At 41.9% G+C, this 15703-nt stretch overlaps 1 protein-coding gene across 14 annotated transcripts in view; it reads left to right on the top strand.

Annotated features, from left to right (window-relative positions):
- LOC124148126 (teneurin-m-like) overlaps positions 1 to 15703 on the top strand; it is a 393541-nt gene that overhangs the window by 335805 nt on the left and 42033 nt on the right. For all 14 annotated transcript variants that reach the window (XM_046519084.2, XM_046519082.2, XM_048387909.1 and 11 more), the window contains 4 exons: positions 6797 to 6910; positions 12649 to 12935; positions 13241 to 13355; positions 14556 to 14657. In XM_046519084.2, coding sequence (XP_046375040.1) covers positions 6797 to 6910; positions 12649 to 12935; positions 13241 to 13355; positions 14556 to 14657 — 618 coding nt within the window. The remainder of the gene's footprint in view (positions 1 to 6796; positions 6911 to 12648; positions 12936 to 13240; positions 13356 to 14555; positions 14658 to 15703) is intronic.

Raw genomic sequence — 15703 nt, 5'->3', positions numbered from 1 at the left:
GATAATTTCTTCAATTAGATTATATCTTGTTCTAATTTGGTCAGAAAACAATTAAGTAAAGATGTATCATTACCTAGAGTGATATTTATTTCCAGAACAGTAGCGGACTGGTATATGTTGCCAGACTATAGGCATTATATTTCTTATTACTTTGTCAATTTGGCATATGTCGTATATTTTAACTAGATCTACACTGAGCATTTGACATTTATCCCCGACTAATATGACAAGAAATGTATTGATTCTGTGGAATTCATTTCCTATGTCTGAGAAGATTGAGTTGTGTGATTTATTGTTATTAGTCCCTTTAAAGAGGCTTGAAGCACTAAGTATATGGAAACTAAGTTTCGGATGTGTCCGTTAGATTATGCTTCCAACACACTGCATGTTACTGAGAAAATTACCCACCTGGGTGCCGTTCCACAAAGTGTTTTAACACAAGGACTGTCATTAGCCTATGTTAAGGTATGGGAGTTACGACCATGTTAGCACTAGGACTGTCATTAGCCTATGTTAAGGTATGTGAGTTACGACCATGTTAGCACTAGGACTGTCATTAGCCTATGTTAAGGTATGTGAGTTACGACCATGTTAGCACTAGGACTGTCATTAGCCTATGTTAAGGTATGTGAGTTACGACCATGTTAGCACTAGGACTGTCATTAGCCTATGTTAAGGTATGGGAGTTACGATCATCTTAGTACCAGGGCCCCGTTCCACAAAGTGATTGTAGTGATAAATTGATCGTAACTCCCATACTTTAACATAGACTTACGGCAGTCTTAGCACTAAGATCACTTAGTGGAACGGGGCCCCGGACTGTCATAAGCCTATGTTAAGGTATGGGAGTTACGATCATCTTAGCACTAGCACTAGCACTATCATAAGCCTATGTTAAGGTATGGGAGTTACGATCATCTTAGCACTAGGACTATCATAAGCCTATGTTAAAGTATGGGAGTTGCGATCATCTTAGCACTAGGACTATCATAAGCCTATGTTAAAGTATTGGAGTTAGATGATCATCTTAGTGCTAATATCATTTTGTGGAATGGGGCCCTATACCATAGAGGTCACAATGGCCACTGAATAAGAGGCTGCCATATCATGCCTAGAATATTGCCAACAGGTCTGTGAACCGTTAGTCATGGATGTAGAATAATCAGTAGTTTGAAGCTTACCCAAGATCGAGTTTGAATCCCACCTCAGCCAATATATTCATAAATTCAATTTGGTGCCACTCACCCACCTACTCCTGACCCACCATGCTGACATTGCGATGTACACTTATCAATATTGCACGCCGTGGTTCACGTTCCTTATTCCTGCTGTGAAGCCATTAGATCAGTGTGAGTCTTGATGTTCTCAATGCTCTCCGAAACACTGTAGGGGCACAGGAACAAAAAGCATTTCCATGTATTTTTTTCCTTCAATCCATATCTTGTTCAGACGTTGTGACTTCGGGAAAGTTGATATCATGGCCGACTTCACTATCTATATGCTATTGATCTTACAGAGGGAATGCAAGGCTAATAGCAAGACCCCTGTTGTTTTAGGGGCTAGATTGTATCAGCCCTCCTTCTATCAATTTGCAAATTTCCTGGCCCGGGTAGAACAGAAAATGGATTGTGACAAATTTATTTGATGAATGGCCTCCCTCGATCTGGTGATATGGAAAACAGTCATATAAACAACGTTGGTCAATCTCAGTGTTGCCGGAATCTAGCAAGGGGGGGAAAAAATGTATGGGTACAAGTGCAGAGGCGTGAACATGTAGTGGCAAGTTTGTGGTAGGAATCAATAGAGAAGGAGGAGGGACTGGTCCGGCTGCATGTACATCACACAGTAGCTCCATTGTGCCAAACTGATAACAGATTGATTTTTAGTTGACGAGGATTCATTATTGTCAATTTCACTGGACAAGAGAGGCTGTTTTAAGTGATGTTGTGGCAGTACTTTCGTTAAGGTTGGAAGTGGGCCCCAAGTCGTTTGATATACTTCGATACAGCACTCCTCAATGCTCGGAAAAGCCATTGAATACCACCAAATAACACTTGATTGCGAACGAAAGGAGGTGGAGACGTAATTTGCCGTCATTCAGCCACATATGCGGCCTGGCTGCAAAGTGTAACCATGTTGAACAGAGGTTTTTAACCTCTTTGCAGGAGTAATTCCAGTTTATTTCTCGTGATGCTCATGGTTATAGAAATATTACACTTTCATCTTGGATTTATAGAACTCTGTTCCAATGAATGTAATGTTGATGTCGTCAATTTCGCTACTTACGACATGCTCATAAATTCAGATTGTATTTTTCAAACAGCCTTCCTTGGCTTTCCCTGTAAAAGCTATCTCTTGCTTGCAATTATAAGCGCCTGTAATTTTGAATTTTTGTTTCTGTTACAGCTACCCTTCATAAATTTTGTTCAGTACCATGTGTGTGTCTCTCAGAAAAATTCTGTCCCCTTCAAATAATACATGGGGATGAAATTGATTTTGAAATTGACATTTTCCTTGATAAAAACAGATGAAAGTGAACTTGACCTGAAATTTGACATTTGAGCCTTTGATTTCATTCCATGGCCAGCTTTTGATTTCCTCCTTGTGTAGATGCATGTGGAATGTCTCCATGTCAAATATTTCAACAGTTGACTAAAGTCCATATCATGAGCCAAAGGAGTATGTATAATTCTTGTGAAGCTTTTTTGTTCAAAATACTGGGAACTTTGTCAAATACAACAACACTGGGAATGAGAAAAATAGATTTAGAGTGATGAATAAGAGACGCTGGTTAAGGAAGATAGACAGATTTTACAAGTGCTGGTTTTGACAGCCTAGCACCTATGGAGATGCTGGTTTAGATAGGCAGGCTTCCTCAATTTAAACATTACTTGGAAATAGGTACCGTATTCGACGTAATAAGTGCCCACAGCGATATTTGCTAAGATATTGGCAAGTGAACAATCCCAATTAGCACCCTTCCGATTGATCAATGTACACAAGACTTATTTATTCGTGTATAATACGCACTCGTGTGTTATATGCACCCTTAATTACGGGCAAAAATACATCTGTCGTATATTAACAGTTCAGGCCGTCAGCATAAACCACAAAATTTATCTTTCAACGTTTTTTCAACCAAAATAATATTCTAATAAGAGCCCCCTATTTCTTGTTTTGTGAGCGCCCTGGGCGCTTATTACATCGAATACGGTAATCATTATCAGCTGGGTCATGACTGAGGAAGTATTTATGTGAACAGTAAGTTTGAAAGAATCGAAAGGATAAAATCAGATCAGATCATAAGGTGGAGTCGTGGGTTTGAAGCCCACGTGGGTGCAGCCTTGCAGTTCCTTGTGTCTCCCATCATGATGGTAAACAAGCTAATTCACACACGCAAGGAATCATCACAAGGTGGAGGAAGAGTAAACAACGTGAACAGTCAGGTATACAGGTATGCGGCAGGATGAAAGCAACAAATATTTTCAAACAGACAGGCCACCGGGTATACGTCAGATTCAAGATCAGAAGAAAATTGACAAAAACACGAGAAAGGTAATGCCGCACGAAGAAAAAACGTGACAGAAGATTGAAAAAGGGATGTGGAACGCCACAGAGAGGAAGCATCAGCTGATAGCGTTCCACTGAACAGATTCGTATTTGAGCGAGGCCCCACAAATGAGCCGAGTGTGCCTCACGCCACTGCAAGGTTACAAGAGTCCCAACTGTCGTCCACACATGCTTGCCATAGTTTTTTAACCTCTGTCAACATGGTATTATATGCCTGGCAGTGAAACAAGACCGGTAATTAGAAGGAAGTTTCAAGTAGAACATTCATGTTAATGATTTCAGTATCCAAAATGTCATTGTGAATTTAAAGAAAGTTATTACTGGTGTAACTTAAGGGAAGTGACATATTCTGGTGCTATCAGCACACCATGTGGTGTTGATTAGGAAATCGGCACATGTATGCAAGTGTATCTTACATGCTCTCTGAACCAAACTGGAATGGTTGGAGCTGACAAACTGGAATGGTTGTCTTGCTTGGTAGAATCTAGAAAGCCCAGCCTCCATTTCATGTGATGTGATGACAGCCTTGCCTCTCATAAGAATCATCTGAACATGTCGGAATAAAGATTCCTGTAATTTGGGCTTTAACATGTTTACCATTGATCCAAGACATTTGGGCAGTGAGGTCTTGGAATAACATTCCTTGGTTACTGGGAATGGTTTTGCCAAAATGTTGCTTTAAATTTGGTAATGAAGGTCCATGAAAGAGTGTTTATTGTGGGCATGAAATGTTTTAACCTCAGTTGCTTAAATTATTCCATGTTTGGTTTAAATCTTCGTTTGAGCATTTTGTGTGTTGAATTAGATTGTGCAAAAATAGCCATTCTGAGCATCAGTTTCAAGACATTTCATCATCATTTTGTTGGAAAAGATTGTGAGATATATCTCAATATATAAGATACAGTATAAGCTACAATTAGAAAGTTTGTATGTGAGGAGTATGAACTTTGTAGGTGTTCTGAAACAGCTGGCACTGGACAGACCGATGATACTGGTCAAGTATTGTCCTCAGAGGAACTCCATTACAGATCTGGTCATTGGGAAGTGTCTACCAACCTCAGACATTTGTGTAAACCTAATTACACTGGTCCTCAGAGTCTGTAGCTAGTCCTGCTTGGACAAGACAAAAGTGTTTACTATGTTTACATTTCGTGTCGCTTTTATTCAGTTCAAATTTATAGCAAAATTGAAGCATTGAGAATTGGTTTAGAATTATAGCCCCCACAGGGCTACGAGTCAATGAGGACTTCCATCATTGGATTCTTGCTTGTCCTCAACACAATTTAGTTGTCTCTGGCTAGAGGACTTTCATGAATTTCGAAGGCTGGTCAACTGCCTGTGTAACTCTATAATCCTAACATTAAGCAACCAAACCTTTATTTGTTATGTGTAGACCTCAAACTTTTTGTAACGCATATTTCCATGCTGAAGGGATCGTCTTGCAATAGCAAATCTTAAAATCCTTTCTCTCTTTCTGTCATAGTCGGAGCAGTTTCCCATTTCTGGAAGTCGATTACCAATAAGCTGTAGAAGCGCTGATGCAGATAGTGGAAGATTGGCTCTCGTGTTTGTTTAGTCCAGTTGGTTAACCCATCACCGCCCTGCCAGAAAATCATATCATATACATTGCCATCCGGGTGAAACTCATCCCTTGTTAATGACAATTTGATTGGGTTTGGTTTCAACAATTACTGAGCCGATGTATAAGTAAAGCATTGAGACAGGTCTCTTGAGAGATGCTAATTTCACATTGATAGCAGAGGGTCTTCATGAGGGGTACTGACTGCTGAACAATAATGTATTGTTGAAGCAACTTAATCATGCAATCAAAATTCACTGAAAGCTTTTAAATGTATTAAGAGCCACATTTTCAAAATGTTATTGTTTTATGTAGGGGTTTGATTTTGTTGGTGGACGAATGTGAAATGTTTCATTATCAAATCTTGTAGTCTCCCCCTTTTAGAACCTCATCAGCTGATTTCCCCCAGAGAGTTCTAATTTATAGGTAGGTTTAGGCTGTCAAGCAGGTGATTCTGGTCAATTTCTCAACTCTCATTACAACTGGTGCAGGTTAGCTATAGGTTTGTTTTAAACGTTGACGCTGATTGAAGGGTCATTGTCCCTGTGTTGAATGACAGCGTTGAATGATCCGAAAAAGATCCGATTTCACAACTGACCTGCGTTGGCCCTGTTGGGAGGAGAATGTTTTCACTGACAGTGAAATGTATTTGCATGGGGCTAGGTGTCGTAAATACATGCCAGTTAAATGGTCTTCCAAAGCAACTTGATGGAACTAACTCTGTTAACTCCTTTCAAAGGGAACTACACAAAGGTCATATGTGATTGAGTATAATGCTTGGCATAAATATGGGTATTTGTATAATTGTAAGGTGGAGATTTAATCCAGCTGGTATATTAATTGGACCAAGCTTGATCACGTTGACGTGTTGACAGGCTAACTCTGCTCTCCTAGCTAATCTAGAACTAATGTTGTCAGGCAGTAGTTCAACAGACCCACCAGGCAGCCATATCAAGTCTTGTTTGTTGTTTAACCCCGCACTCAGCATTATTCTAGCTATATGATCCATGCCATCAGGAAAGGGCGACATGCCCTGAATTGAGCCAAACCGACCTGATCCTTGAAGTTCCACTGAATAAGCTCACTGAACTTTTTATCAGTCATTTCCTGTTCCATAATTGGGCTTATTTTTCAGATATAGTGAAAGTAAATTTGACTGTCAGGAGAGTTTTCAGTATGTACAATATCCTCCAGTGGTCAGAATGAACTCGGATCTGAGCTGAGATTGTGGAGTTTCAAGTTACAAAATGACATTCCATTAACAGGCTCAGTGCTGGTCCTTATGCAGAGAGGGCTGGGGATGGCTTATCTTGGAGACATTTAATGGAGATAATATTACCAAGCAAAAGCCACTGTGAAACAAAGTATATGTGGAAAATGTGGATGTACATGGTTCTGAATTGTCTCTCATACACACCTGAAATAAATTACAATCGAAATTCGAAAGTTTCTGAAAAAGAAGAGAATCTCTGGGCTCCTTCCTATTATAGATTAAAATACTTTTTAATAACTTAAATCTTCAAATATTTTCATTTCAGAGACAAAATCTCAGTCTAGTCAAATATATCGCATGTTTTCCACCTAGTCCCTCATCAATGATTCAGCCTCACTACAACTTGTACATTGATGATGTTTCATCTTTTCCAGCTATGTCGATGTTCGAGGAGGGCGAGAAGGTGGCACAGGACGCCGACCCCACCTTGCAGCACGTCAACTGTGCCTTCAACTTCTCCCGCAACGGATATTCAACATTACGGCCAGGTAATTTTTTCAGCTCTATCTCGGGTAGGCTCAGGTTGTATCCAGTACCCCATGCTGGTATTGTGGGTTCAGGAGACCTCCAGTACCCCATGCTGGTATTGTGGGTTCAGGGGACCTCCAGTACCCCGTGCTGGTATTGTGGGTTCAGGAGACCTCCAGTACCCCATGCTGGTATTGTGGGTTCAGGGGACCTCCAGTACTCCGTGCTGGTATTGTGGGTTCAGGGGACCTCCAGTACCATGTGCTGGTATTGTGGGTTCAGGGAACCTCCAGTACTCCATGCTGGTATTGTGGGTTCAGGGACCTCCAGTACCCCGTGCTGGTATTGTGGGTTCAGGGGACCTCCAGTACCCCATGCTGGTATTGTGGGTTCAGGGACCTCCAGTACCCCGTGCTGGTATTGTGGGTTCAGGGGACCTCCAGTACCCCATGCTGGTATTGTGGGTTCAGGGGACCTCCAGTACCCCGTGCTGGTATTGTGGGTTCAGGAGACCTCCAGTACCCCATGCTGGTATTGTGGGTTCAGGGGACCTCCAGTACTCCGTGCTGGTATTGTGGGTTCAGGGGACCTCCAGTACCATGTGCTGGTATTGTGGGTTCAGGGAACCTCCAGTACTCCATGCTGGTATTGTGGGTTCAGGGACCTCCAGTACCCCGTGCTGGTATTGTGGGTTCAGGGGACCTCCAGTACCCCATGCTGGTATTGTGGGTTCAGGGACCTCCAGTACTCCATGCTGGTATTGTGGGTTCAGGAGACCTCCAGTACCCCGTGCTGGTATTGCGGGTTCAGGGGACCTCCAGTACCCCATGCTGGTATTGTGGGTTCAGGGACCTCCAGTACTCCATGCTGGTATTGTGGGTTCAGGGACCTCCAGTACTCCATGCTGGTATTGTGGGTTCAGGAGACCTCCAGTACCCCATGCTGGTATTGTGGGTTCAGGGACCTCCAGTACCCCGTGCTGGTATTGTGCATTCAGGGGACCTCCAGTACCCCATGCTGGTATTGTGGGTTCAGGGGACCTCCAGTACCCTGTGCTGGTATTGTGCATTCAGGGGACCTCCAGTACCCCATGCTGGTATTGTGGGTTCAGGGACCTCCAGTACCACGTGCTGGTATTGTGGGTTCAGGGGACCGCCAGTACCCCGTGCTGGTATTGTGCGTTCAGGGGACCTCCAAGGCCCACTTAGCACTACAGCTTTATTGTTAATCCATGTCTGGGAGCAAAGATCGCTTTGTGCAAGCAGGGCCTCTACTCCATGCTGATATTGAAGGGTAGTAGGCCAGACATCCACAGGGGTTCTTGGATGTTGCCTTGGGTGGTACTTCAGTTGGCAAGTGACTATAGTACTGGCCACGCTAAGACTTCAGAATACTCCACATCTATGCCATCTTGCTCCAGCTTCCCCCTCACTCACTTAACAAACTCATTTTTCAAACTATTTTTTTTTACATGATTGATATGTAAACACCTTGTCTGCAAGATCAAAACTACTTTAGATCTGTCAGTGTTGTATCTTAAACATTCAAAAGGTTGTTTGTTGAGATAAGGCCATTATTTGCTTCGGTTTACTGCAATGGTTTTTATATCACTGATAAAATGGATTCAACTAGGATATCAGAGGGCATGGGGAGTTATTCAATAACAACAAATATAAGAAGTAAAGAAAACACTTGTGTTTTTCTTTCAATTTTCAAAATTGGCGAGATAGAAGTGATGTAAACATGCCTGCAAGGCTTCCAAAGCAAGTTATCAAAGGTCACATGACTCACTGGTGTCGGTGACAACAAGCTGCCAGAACGCGACTTGCGTTACACGGAACATTTGTCCAGCAGATACAGGCAGCCCCTGTGGTGCTCACTGCTACAAGGTCAAGTGATCCCCAGGGAGAGCAACACCGGCCCTGCTCTCTCGGGTCGTCAGTCACGCCCTTTTCCTTGCCGTTATTGACAGAGCATCTCAAGGGGGATGGGGATGGGTGGGGTCGGACATGTTGGAGGCAGTAATTTGTGATGTATCTTTTTATGTTGTGAAGGAGACCTTTGGGATCTGGTACTGGTGAGAACACACACTGGCTACCTTAGCTCTTCTGTATGTTGGGGACAATGATCATGATGTGTGTGGGTTACATGGGATGGTGGCCAAGTGGTGACAAGCCACAGTTTTGTTGCACAGAGTTGCATCCCTTAGCTGTATCAGGATCCATTGGTCATGAGTTTGAATACCAGATTTCCCTTAATTATGATCCTTTGTCTATCAGTATATATACATGTGTTAGTTAAATACTTCCCTTTGGGTTTTTCTCCTACATTATTCAGGGGGCACAGTCATCTAAGGTGTCGTTCCTTGGGCACATCAGAAACATACAATCATGGGTTTGAATCCCAGTAAACACTGATTATGTGTCTAGGTTTGTCAGCACCATACCCTAGCTCATGGATTTCACCAAAGTGGTAAACGTCCAAGACCTGCATCACTTCAGGCTTTCCTCCCACATTAAGCTGACACACCGTGATATAACTGGAATACTGTTTAAAGCAGTGTTAAACACAACTCTATCACTCTGACCACCGCTGATATAACTAAACTAACTCACTTGTCAGTCCCACAACAATGTAAAATGTTGACATTCAGACAGGCGCTTGCACCACAATCTGCCCAGCAGCTGAGCTCCAAGAAACCTTTCATGCCACTTGTGATCTTTTGATTGTGTGATGGGTCTTACGTGGGTCTCGACTGGACACATACCACCTGTTGTGCTGCCTGTTCCCCAGGCTTATCACACTAAGCAAAACAAGAATCTGGAGGGAAACAAAGGCACCCTAGTGCTCTGGTTGTAGCCCCCTTGCAACAAAACCCAACAGCCATGGTTGCCTGATTCCTGCCCTCCTCCACCTGGGAGTTCGAGCCATTTTCCCAAATGTCAAGGAACTTATCCTTACACTGGTTTTGAATCACTCTTTGCTATTAATTCCATGAGAATTGGATACAATTAGATGTTTATCCAACATGAATATATTGTATTTTTTTCCCTTCAAGTGTTTAAAAGAAGGTTAATAAATTATGCTTCTCAAAGTCTGTAAGATTAATGGTTCTCTCTGTTCATGCTGATATGACGGCATTAGATATGTTAATCGTCTTATCAAAGATGAGTCTAACAATGTTGCAGCCTCAGCTGTTATATTGCTAAAATGGGGGCAGTCGGGTAGCCTAGCGGTTAAAGCGTTCGCTCGTCACGCCGAAGACCTGGGTTCGATTCCCGACATGGGTACAATGTGTGAGGCCCATTTCTCGTGTCCCCCGCCATGATATTGCTGGAATATTGCTAAAAGCGGCGTAAAATCAAACTCAGTCAGTACTGCTGAAATGATGAGCATTAAACTCACAAACTCACTCGCAAATTCTTCGCTTCTCCATCTAACGATGAAACTATGTGTTGTCATGAGCCAGCTCATTTTGAAAGGAAAGCTTACCAAATATACTCCTCAAAAGAAGTTAAAGAATGCCTGATTCTGTCATATTGCTATTGTTGATCTGTCATACCATGACACATGAACTATAGTTATATGAAAGAATTAGGTATTCAACTTCTTTGGAGAAGTTATGTTAAATTGTTTATTAACTTCTGTATTTGTTGCTTACATAAACTTCCCGTAAGTATTTGTCAATAAAAACATGCAATTCAACACAGAAGGAAAAACAAATCAGCTAAATATGACATTGTTATCACCAGCCAGCAGAGTCTGTGAGGGAGTCGGCATGTCATGATGCCTCTGATTATATAAGCTACAGGGCCAGTGGTTGTAGGTCTCATCCTGGCCATGCAGATTGTTTTCGGATTCATCCCCGTTTGCTGGCCGACATTAAGTAATATGAGAGCTGGAATGGATCAGGAGGTATTAGGTAATGTGATTTTAAGGTCTCTGTTTTCCTGAGATAAGAACTCTCCATCGCTCAGAGGGAAATTCAAAGAGCAGAGCTTGTGCAGTTGTAGATTTGGTTGTAAGATAATCTCATCCATCAAACCGGTTTGGACACGACTGTGGAAGGAAATGCGTGTTGGATCTTCCAAGATGTTTGGGAGTTTTTGTTACAAGATGTCCCAATGCATAGATTGATCATGGCTTTGAACCTTTAGTAGCACCGTCGCAGGTTTTTGAAACTTGGTTAATTGCATGCATAATAAAAATAGTCAAGTAGCTTTAGAGTAATGGTCCTATGATGAATCTGAAGGTTGCAATTTTATGATGTATTGTCTTTTGACTTGTGAGTATTCTTGAGCAAGACAAAGTGTTATTACTGTAACACGTAGATTGTGCCAAAAAATAAATTATTCTTGACACTGTTGCCCATTTATTTGAAATATTCAAAAAGGTCTTCACAGTGGTTTAATTGGAAATGTGAAATTTTTGGCATTCCCTTGAGGTTAGCAGTTTGTCAAATCTAATGGTCATATTTTTTGCTCAAGGGGACAAATTTCACAGTTTTGCTTTTTTGATGTGTGTTTTATTCCAGGGAGCATCAAGTCGTAGTTTAGGCAGATCAAATGTCCTTTTGGCTGTTGACAATGACGCGACAGATGGAATTCAAAAAGCCAAGTTTGTGCACAGGCGTGACTCACAAGTGTACATTTCATTGTCTTTGTTGAGAATGACTGATGAGCTTTAAGTTGAATCTCACTTGTTTACTTTTCACAAAATTGATTGATTTGGAGTGAAATTAGTGTTGCTATGGTGACCATGAAGACTTTAATACAATTTTGGTAATAAATTTCAGACTTAAACATTTCTTTAATATCATTAGGCACTGTCTTTGTTTCATCAGCCAAGTCGTGTTTTGTGCAATGGCTGACATTAGTGGCAACAATTGTCTATAACTCCAGATTATTTCACTGGAGACCGCTGTTGATGAAATCAAATGTGGTCAGTGGCATAAAATTATGCTGTTGTTGAATTATGGAAGAAATACGACCCAACTGCTTAGTCACTGTGAAACTAAAAAATGGCCGCTTCATAATGTCATTTGCAACTGAACACTTGAAAAATTACTGGGGACAATTGAATTAATTCTATTGGCATTGATTAACTGTAAAAAGTTCAATTTTCAAGAAATAGTAAAAACATTCTTCAATACATTTTCATAATTCCAGTTTGTTTTTCCGATGGTTTAAAGTGTAGGCTGCCATGAGAGAAGATAGGAGTGGCCATTCTGTAAATCATTTTCCTGTCATGAAGAATCAATTAAGATATTTTGACATTCAATCTTCTCATAAGATGTGATCATTTTTGTTGAAGTCTTTGACAGCTTGCAGATAGATTGTTTATGATGGGAATGCTATAATCTGGCTGACTGTACACCTCTGAACTGAGTGATGAAGATCGGTACTCATACTATCAACCACTGGTTTTGGTTTTGATTAATCATTTGTACCTCGCTCTCTATGAGTGCAAGAATCTTGAACACAACGTTAAGCACCATTTCATTTCACCTTGATCATTTCGGCTATATCGGCACACCAGAAACATGATTGTGGGTTCGAATCCTGGTTAGCCCCGATTATGTGGTTGGCGTCTGAGACCTGCATCACTCACCCAACTCACTCACTCACTCTGCTGTCGACTACAGGTAAAACATCACTCATTCACACGACCTGTATGACGTTTGCCATAGTTTGTCTCTAGTACATGGAGGGTTGATTTGGATCCAACAGAATTTTAACAAGACTTAACTTTGTTTCAGGCTCCCCTGGCAACCAGTGGGGAACACCAACACCATTACCCATTCCAAAGTTAGTGATGTTCGGTCAGCCTCTCACAGAACAGATTCCTCCAAAGTCTTTCTGGCAGAGCCAGTTCGGACAGGACAGATCAGGGTTTATTCAGTTCAACTTCAGTCTTTCTGGGTCAGCCATATTGGGTGTGTATGGAAGACGGAGTGCCCCGCCCACCCACATCCAGTACGACTTCATGAAGAGATTGGAAGGCAACCGAGTTGAAGCGTCAAGGTCAAAAAGGGCTTTGTCAAAGGTTAGCATAAAAGCAAAGATTCCGTGTCTTTAAATGATATGCTCTGAAACACAAACTATTTGTTTCCTTTCAAAAATATTTTGACCTCCCTGTTAACCTTTTCCTCTTGTGACCTTGACCCCTGTTGAAAACATATGACCTCTAGGACCTTATTGTGACCTCTGACCCTTTTGCTGCCTTTATGACCCCTCTTTCGACCTCTAGGACCCTTGTTGAAATCCCTATGACTACAGTTGTGACCTCTAGGACCCCTGATATGACCTCTGTTGTGACCTTTATGACCCCTGTTATGACCTCTGATGCAGATGAACCCTGGCAGGATGAGGCTTGTTGAGTTCCTGACCTCTGGCGACTGGTACCTGGGCATCTACAATGACAACGAGGAACCACAGACTGTGACACTGGAAGCAGACAATATCAGTAAGCACACCAAGTTTACACAGGGAATGTCTAGACTTAACTAAGTCCCGAGTACCCCATACTTGCCCTCATGGGGAACAAGATCGGGTATTGGGTGGTCAGTCTGCAGAGAGTTATGCTGTATGTATGGGCCATCACTCGCACTCTCTCTTGCTTGTAACGTAGCTCTGATGCTACTAGAATTGCAGGACCGATACAGTCCCCGGTGTGTCAGCCGCAGCGCTCATCATATACTACTCTAAAGAAGTTAAAGAACACCCGATTCTATCCTCACATGACAAAATTGGATGTTTCTAACATGACAGATTAACTATAGTCATATGAAAACATTTGGTGTTCTTAACTTCTTTTGAGTAGTATATATACAGGATGTAATGGGAATGAAATGTCAGTCACAGAATGCTGTCACTGTCCTCCAAACCAAACCATGGTGTAAAGGACATCCTCCAGACGTGAGATTTTCCCAGAAACTCACAAGTTAGACAATAGCCTCAAATCATTTACCAAAGTATTTTCTAACTTTTCCTCTTCAGTGGGATATTAATCATAATAATAAACATAATTTAGTCATTAAGAAAATAGAGGATAATCCAATATTGTTTTCAACAAGTCTGTTACCATATGAAACTCTTTTCAGTCTGTCTGGCAGGAAAAAGTCAAAGTGTTATTGATGGCCAATAAGTATTGAAGTAGAAAGAAATATGTCTCATCCTTCTAAGCTTCCACATCATATTTGAAATTCGAAATGTTTGAGCTATATAGGTAAAGTGTCTTGCTATGTTATCGGTCCCAATGGCAATTAGACTGGTCAAGATACACATTGACATTTGGAAAGCGAGACTGCCGATGGCGGGTGTGGATTATATGGTCATTTCTGGCAGGGGCTACTCTCGTTCAGAGACACTTATATCTACGTCTGATCTGGACGTGTGATTTGTTCCAGTGTAACCTCTCGAGAGTATACAGACAACTTCTACTGATGTTCTTATTAGGCAGACTAGATGGTATTATCAGATGGGCATTAATTGTCAGTGTGGTACACCCAGACATCTCCAACTGATACTTCCTCAGCAGTCTACGTTTTCACTGAATGTCAGTTGTCTGGACAATACCATGTTAACATTTATGTGACAAAACTGTCTGTCTGCAAAGTTTTGTCATTTGTGGATTGTTTAAGAAATGTTATTTTTTTATTTTCAGGAATGCAGAGTGGTTGTCCTGGTGATTGCCATGGCAATGGACGTTGTGTTGGTGGAAAGTGTCAGTGTTTTCCTGGTTACCAAGGGGATGCCTGTGCTGAAAGTGAGTTAGGAAATATTTTGTAAGAAGTATTAGTTGGTAAACTTATAATTGATGAATACATACATGCTCTCTCCTTTAACTCCCCTCTCCTTCCACAGTGGATACCAGTAGCACCCATGGAAGAAGGGACTGCAATAATGATTATGGTTATGATCATCATTATTCTGTTGTCAGCAGGGTAAGCATGTGCTCGTCACGCCGAAGACCCGAGTTCGATTCCCGACATGGGTGCAATGTGTGAAGCCCATTTCTGGTGTCCCCCGCCCAGATATTGCTGGAATATTGCTAAAAACGGCGTAAAACCATAATCACTCACTCACTCACTGATGTCAGTACATTATCAGAGGGTTATGTGTCTTACACAATCACCTACCAGCACCAGCCCTCCCTTTCTCCCCACCCCCCCCCCCCCCCCCACACCCCCCCACCCACACCTCTCTCTCTCTCTCTCTCTCTCCCCCAAGACAGGAACGACTCCTTACTTAATAAATTAGGCAGCTCACTATTTTTTTTCCAAAAATGGGAAAAAACATTGCAGCTTCTTCGCACATTATTAGGATGAGCCAGGTCTTTCAACAAGCAGTTAAATTAGATTAGGCTATGATTTTGCCACCCTTGATGGTGCTGCAGTGAATACCCCTACCTCTAACACTGCACACAAAATTCATCATACCACAAATTAAATAATGTGTGTTTGATCACTTACTGTCAGTTGTGCCTCTGGATTGCTAAGCAAATAAACACAGGCCCATTGTAAGTGATACAAATGGTTATCAAAGCCTGGACAACTCAACTTTGGGGAATTCCAATGAGCGATGTTATTAATGGCCCAACTTGAAGGAGGAATGGAGCAAACAGATATTATTCAGAACGGCTGACTCACCGTGCCCCTGTCCTCTAATTATTTCACTGTCCCCATCGAGTCTGCAAGGACGTCCATGCCAGGATGGACGTCCTCTCTCACACACGGTAATTCATTGTCGGTATAATCCGCCAACTTTATGGTGTCGAGACAGGATGGTAATGAGGTTAAAACTCATATTTTC

This window comes from Haliotis rufescens, unplaced genomic scaffold, assembly GCF_023055435.1.
Source record: "Haliotis rufescens isolate VD_foot unplaced genomic scaffold, xgHalRufe1.0.p SCAF_7, whole genome shotgun sequence".
Lineage (NCBI taxonomy): Eukaryota > Metazoa > Mollusca > Gastropoda > Lepetellida > Haliotidae > Haliotis > Haliotis rufescens.
Note: the sequence above shows the minus strand (reverse complement) of the source record. Positions and strands in the feature narration are given on the sequence as shown.